The sequence below is a fragment of the Sitophilus oryzae genome, unplaced genomic scaffold (genome assembly GCF_002938485.1).
Source record: "Sitophilus oryzae breed Bouriz unplaced genomic scaffold, Soryzae_2.0 scaffold_1657_pilon_pilon, whole genome shotgun sequence".
NCBI lineage: Eukaryota > Metazoa > Arthropoda > Insecta > Coleoptera > Curculionidae > Sitophilus > Sitophilus oryzae.
This window is the reverse complement of record NW_022146344.1, coordinates 282,530-289,009: the sequence shown is the minus strand read 5'-3', so window position 1 is coordinate 289,009 and position 6,480 is coordinate 282,530. Positions and strand designations below refer to the sequence as shown.

The 6,480-nt window shown below is 34.1% G+C and overlaps 1 protein-coding gene across 1 annotated transcript; it reads left to right on the top strand.

The window, feature by feature from the left end:
• The first annotated feature begins 651 nt into the window (after positions 1-651).
• Positions 652-1,782, top strand: LOC115880757 (piggyBac transposable element-derived protein 4-like). Its single transcript, XM_030898038.1, has one exon. The coding sequence runs from the start codon at positions 652-654 to the stop codon at positions 1,780-1,782; it is 1,131 nt and encodes a 376-aa protein (XP_030753898.1).
• Positions 1,783-6,480: the final 4,698 nt, after the last annotated feature.

The following is a 6,480-nucleotide window of genomic DNA, read 5'->3' as shown; positions in this document are numbered from 1 at the left end:
ATCCAGCTGAGATATCCAAACATGCTCATGATAATAAAATATCCTAACAATATCGTCTAGACATTTAGGAAATATAAATAATGTACTACTTTTTATATTACATAAAATGCAATAAACCATACAGATAGATATATATTACGTCATGACAACAAAATATCCTATTGGTATCTTCTGGATAATCTGGATATTTATGAGCTTGGCCACTCCCAGTAATACAGAGAATTCAAATCGCCTGCGCAAAAAATTTCCCACAATCCATCTCGACAGTTGTTTGTTTTTGCATCGTGTATTATTCAGTTCTTTGATTTAGTGAAATTCGAGGTGAATTCGGTCGTTTGTCGATATTGAATGGGATTAACCCTTAACCACAGAGTTGCGGTCTGTGAGACCTTTAGCATGTTTTTATATATCCCCACCCGTGCGCCGTTTGAGCGGCGCGGTATCATCTACCTTTCCTTCCGTCAGTAACGCCTCGACAGCCGACAGGTTAGTGTGTTGTTTTAGTAGTCCTATTGTAAAATTTTAATATGTGTTATACGTATTTAGAACATAAACGCGGTCTGAGAGACCTGCCGTCTGTGTAAGTGTAACAAATTGTTTATTTAAAATATTTGTTAATTGCATGAAATTTTGCATTCTTTAGGTACATATATGGATTCTTTACCGGGAACATCTGCCTCAGTTCGTTATAGTGATGAAAATTATGGAAAACAATTGCTGAACTGGTATAATGAAATTGATTCTGACGATAGTGATAGGGAAACTGAACTTGATCCAAATGAAATAGAAGAATCTGTACACGACACAGAAAGTGAACAGGAAGATGAATCTGAAGATATAGAACATAATAAAAACGAGAGTGACAATGAAGAAGAATTAGACGAGTCTGAAGAGGATGAAATAAGTAGCAATTACTTCTACGGAAAAGACCGATATAAATGGTCAAAAGAGCCCGCAGTAAGTAAAAATACACGAACAATGAAACACAATATTGTTACAAAATTACCAGGCATTAAAGGAATATTTTATGCGGAGAAAAAAAACAGTGCCTTATCTATATGGAACAGCTTAATCACTAATGATATGTTAGATATTATTATACGATGGACCATTGTAAGGTTGAGAAGGGAGAGGTTAAAATATAAAAATCAAAATCACAGTGACCTTCGTGACCTTGATGTGACTGAGTTAAAAAGTTTCATAGGGCTTTTGTTTTTCACCTCAATTTTCAAGTCTAATACTGAAGATATTAGATCAATTTTTGCAACAGATGGTTCAGGCAGAGATATTTTTCGTTGCGTTACCAATGCAAACCGTTTTGCAATTCTTTTAATTTGTTTGAGATTTGATAATCCTAACGATAGAAGTGAGAGGAAGAAAAATGATCCGATAGCACCTATTTCTGAAGTTTTTAATTCATTTGTAGCAAATTGCCAAAGCCTATATACTCTAGGAACTGGAGCATGTATTGACGAAATGCTAATTGCCTTTAGAGGACGTTCAAAATTTAAAATATACATGCCCAACAAACCAGCGAAGTATGGGCTGAAACTGATGGTCCCGACCGATGCTAGGACGTCCTATTTCTATAATGGATATTTATATTGTGGAAAAGATTCGGATGGCTTGACTTTAAGTGACGAAGATAGAAGAAAATTCGCTAAACCTTCTCAATCAGTTCTTCGATTAGCCAAACCTATATTTGGTTCTAATCGAAATATAACCGCAGATAACTGGTTCTCGTCTGTGGAACTTGTCGATATGTTAAAATCGAAACACTAAAAAACTACAAAACTAAGTTTTGTAGGAATACTAAAAAAGAATAATAGGCAGATACCTCAAGAATGTTTGCCTTCGCGTTCAAGAGAAGTTGGTAGTTCTGTTTATGGGTTTACAAAAACTACAACTTTGGTGTCTTACGTTCCCAAACAAAATAAGTCTGTGACTTAAAATTAAGGCTGTTATTTGAGAGTGTTAGCGATTTATAACATTCTCACATGAATTACAGGTGCCCTTATTTTCTATGAAAATCACACAGCTTTTTTCATAGTCGCTGCAGTTGCTATAGCTATAAAAAACTAATTTTTTAAGGTGTGAAAATTGCGACACACGCTAAATGGGCTTGATTTTTCGTATGTCTCGAAGTCTGTGGACCTTTTTGTATGCCTCGATAACATTCAGCAGATTATTTTCACCCAAACTATACATTGATGTGGATTGTCTATGAACTCTTTCTGAAGGTCACAGAAACCTGAACGCGTAATTCGGTGTTCTTTCGCATCTGTTATAGGTAATTTGTGGCTGAACGCTGTCACCTGCACGCGCACTGTTTTAAACTCTGAATATTAATAACGTATAATATATTATTTTTTATTGGTAATGGCATTATTTCAACCTGTTATTTTAGATATTCATCATATCCATCCGTTTCTTGTTTTTTTTTAATGTCAGATATTAAATTTAAATTTATAAAGGCGCGAATAGTCAGACGCTAAATTGCCAATTAATTCGGAGTGCTGAAGAGAGACAACATCACGTATCGGGCTTTTCAGTCACAGAAAAACTCATGAAAGAAAGTCCTTGCGTGACGATCCTTTGATGCGTGTCAAATACTCGTCAGGGAGTAATAGCAATAGTAGTATTGTTACTGTAAATGTCCTAAATGCGGTAAACCCTAGGATAAGCGCGCTAAACCCTGGATTTACCAAAAGCATCTGGTAAAAGCCCGAAAACTAAATATTTTGCTTCCATTTCGGACTTTTACCGGACCCAAACAGTAAATCTTAGGATTTACCACACCGCATTGGTAAAATCGAATAAGCAAGTGGTAGTAAAAATCAACCAACCCCACCTAAAAACCACCTAATAATAACCACCTAAACCACCTAAATAACCACCTAACCAATGCATTAACACCCCCCAAATAACCAGGCTAACCAATGCATTAGCACCCTCAAAATATCCAGGCTATCCAATGCATTAACACCCTCCAAATAACCACCTAACCAATGCATTAACACACCCCAAATAACCAGGCTAACCAATGCATTAACACCCTAATTAACCTAATTAGTTAATGTTTTTGTTAAATCCTAGGTTTAGCGCGCTTATCTTAGGTTTTACCGCATTTCGGACATTTATAGTAACAAATATAAGACTGATACGTTACAAAAATAGATATCATGAAACGATAATCGTTAAAATTTCAATGCCTAAGTAAACAAAAACAGAGATGTCTTTGTATATCGACGTCCATAATTTGTCGAAATTGTTGCTATGAGAAAAATAATTCGTACTTTTACCAATGCGGTGTGGTAAATTTATAGATTTACTGTTTGGGTCCGGCAAAAGTCCGAAATGGAAGCAAAATAAAAAAGTTTTCGGGCTTTTACCACTTGCTTTTGGTAAATCCTAGGTTTAGCGCGCTTATCCTAGATTTTGCTGCATTTCGGACATTTACAGTGACAGTATTAAGCTATATTGTAGGTAATGTATAATGTGTATATTGTAAGCTTTGTGTAGGTATGTGTATATTGTAAGATATGTGTATACACTTCGCACTAAAAGAGGTTCTAAAAAGAACAATTCGACTGCAAGGTCTGCTAGTAAATATTTTCAAGCTTTTTATTTATTTAAACCAAAAACACGTATACAAAAAAATCGCGCCCTCAATTACGTAACTAAAAGTTTAATTGATATGAAATATGTAGTATATCGCATTGTATAGAATGAGAAGAAGTCAAGTTTTAAATCTAAAATATGCAAGCTTTGTTAGTCCATTTCACAGCTTTATTGGTGTTTATTTATTTGGCAACATTGGTAGTTTATGAACATGTTGCAGCACTGAATATAGGGGTTTCTCATAGCACAACTTCTAATAAGGTAATTGGTTAATTGCCAGCAATTAGTAATTTCTCTGAATATAATTTGTGCCGTGTGGCTGAACGGTTATATGGTAATAAAGGTAATAATACAGTTGCACGTGTTGGAGCATTGGTCTTGAATACGAAATCTGAAATTAGCCTTAAATCAATCATGATACAAACTGAAATTCCTGCAGGAAATTCAGTAATCTTCGTTTCTTCAATTATATCTCAATAATTATATTTACGTTAAAATTAATATTACTCTAGTGTAGATACAGGGTTGTTTACCTCATACGACACGGAGTATTGTAGCTAAACTTTTGGGTTCGTTGAAGGACTATATTAGAGTTACAACTTAAAAATATTTCTAAAAAATACAGAGTGTGCAAATAAGTAGAATGTGGAATGTCTAGGAGGGGAGTTAATCACCGCGATATCTATTGTGTGTTCCCCTTTCTTGAGTTATAACGAGTTATTACTCATCATACAGTTTCAGGGCTTTAACAAAAGCCAGTATCTGTGACGGCTCCACAGAGGCCAGCTCTCCATCCTCCACATCAGCCGTACCAAAGTTCATGGCACGAATGGTCATCGTCTCGGCGCACTCAGTGATAAGGTGTTCTGGTGTTTCCCCATTTTCCCCACAGAATCTGCATTCGCCGTTGTTTCTCAGCTTCAGCCTATTGAGGTGTTCGTTGAGGAGACAGTGTCCTGTTAGAAACCCCGTGACAATCCGAAGATTGCTTTTACTTAAATCAAGGAAAACCTTTAATTTTTCTCGGTCGTAAGTTCTGAAGAACTTTTTCGAGTGTCTTAGACCGTCGGAGGACACCCATTCCAAGTTACGGATGGAGTCTTCCAGATTCTTCAGTTCTGCTTTCAGTTGGTTCCCGTTTGGAAAACAGAACGGTTCTGATCCAGTTAGTGGGAGTGTTCGCTCCTTTCCTAGCTATATCATTTGCTTTTTAGAAAAGAATACATACTCTTTGTTATTCTCTAAAAAGGAGTGATACAAAATCCTACTAAGAATATTGCGAATTTTTCAGTGTTCTTTATTTAGATAACAATTTCATTATTAAGTTATTAATCCACTTAAATTCAGATCCAATTAAATTATCCACAATACACAATTCCCAAAAGACACATTTCTAATATTAAAATTTCCCACAAAATGAATAAGTTCTTTAATTTATAACAGCGATGAAGGCAATAAAATTTAATAAAAATAAATAATTTATATACCCCACTTCCAAAAAGTAGGGTATATAAATTAAGTAGATCTGAATGTGGGCAACCACATGCACTGATCGAACTTAGTAGATATAACAGATGAACATTTAAAAAATCGAGATTTATATATACTAGTATAATATATAGAATATTGATTCTCACTGTTATGTCACCATATGACCGAAAAAAAGGCGTCAAAAACGACTGGATAATAACAATCGATGATAATTTTGGCAAAGACACCAAGGTTGTAATTTAATTTCATATTGAGTAAAAATAATTTTTAAAAGGTGTGGATTAAAATTCGAGAAAAAATAATTTTTGGGAAATAGATTTGTTTGTCTGGTAAAGTTCTATCCATTTTTAATATTTCTATAATTGTCTAAATTTTTGTTTAAAGTGTTATGTCAATTCTTAGTAAATGACGTCTCGATAATTGGCCTCACCAAGATTATTATCGATTGTCATTCCTAAGTCGTCTTTGACACAGTTTTTTTTCGATCATGCGGTATATTATCTTTTTATAAGCACACACTATGCTGCATTACTTAACATGGTATTTGTGTGCATTTTGATAATAAATTTTAGTAATTCTTAGCAAACTTGGAATTAAATGATATTAAGCCGACAATAGAATAAATGAAACGTTATATAAATAAGAATAATTGCTTTTGTTACCAAGCGGTCTGGTTCTAAATTTATTATACAATATGCAAAATATTTATTGTTTTAAATACATGCTAAATCGAAAAAATATATGAATTTTATCTCAAAGAAACATTTTATATTTACCGACATTTTACCCTACAAATATGTTTTGAAATAGTATAGAACTGGTAATGATATTCAGAGTAGTACAAGAGCATTTAGCTAAACGCTAAAATCGTCAAGTTATTTTATTTTTAACAAGACTTGTGTAGCCTAGCGTACCCAAACTCTGTCCACGAAGCGTATTCCAAGCGTAAGTTTTCATCCATCTGTGACAATGCTATTCATCGAGGATGACGTTATTTTGGCTTTCTACATTAGTAGAAAGCCAAATATATATTATTATATTATAATAAATAAATAAATATATTAATACAACATAACAGAAGACTACGATTGGATTTTGGTGGCGAATGCAATAAAATGAACTGGTTCGAGACACTAAACTGTTCATTTTGTTTCATTCGCCACCTCATTCCAAGCCATTTCAGTTATATGTATATTTTCATGCATATTCAGCAAAGTCATTATTATGAAAATACGGATATTTTTCCACAATCTGCACAAATCACGCAATTATGGCAACACTGCAAGGTTTAGATACACCGACCGTAGAGAAATCTGAGGTGAATAAACAAGCGGCACTAAAAAGTTTTTTTAAATTTCCCGGAAAATG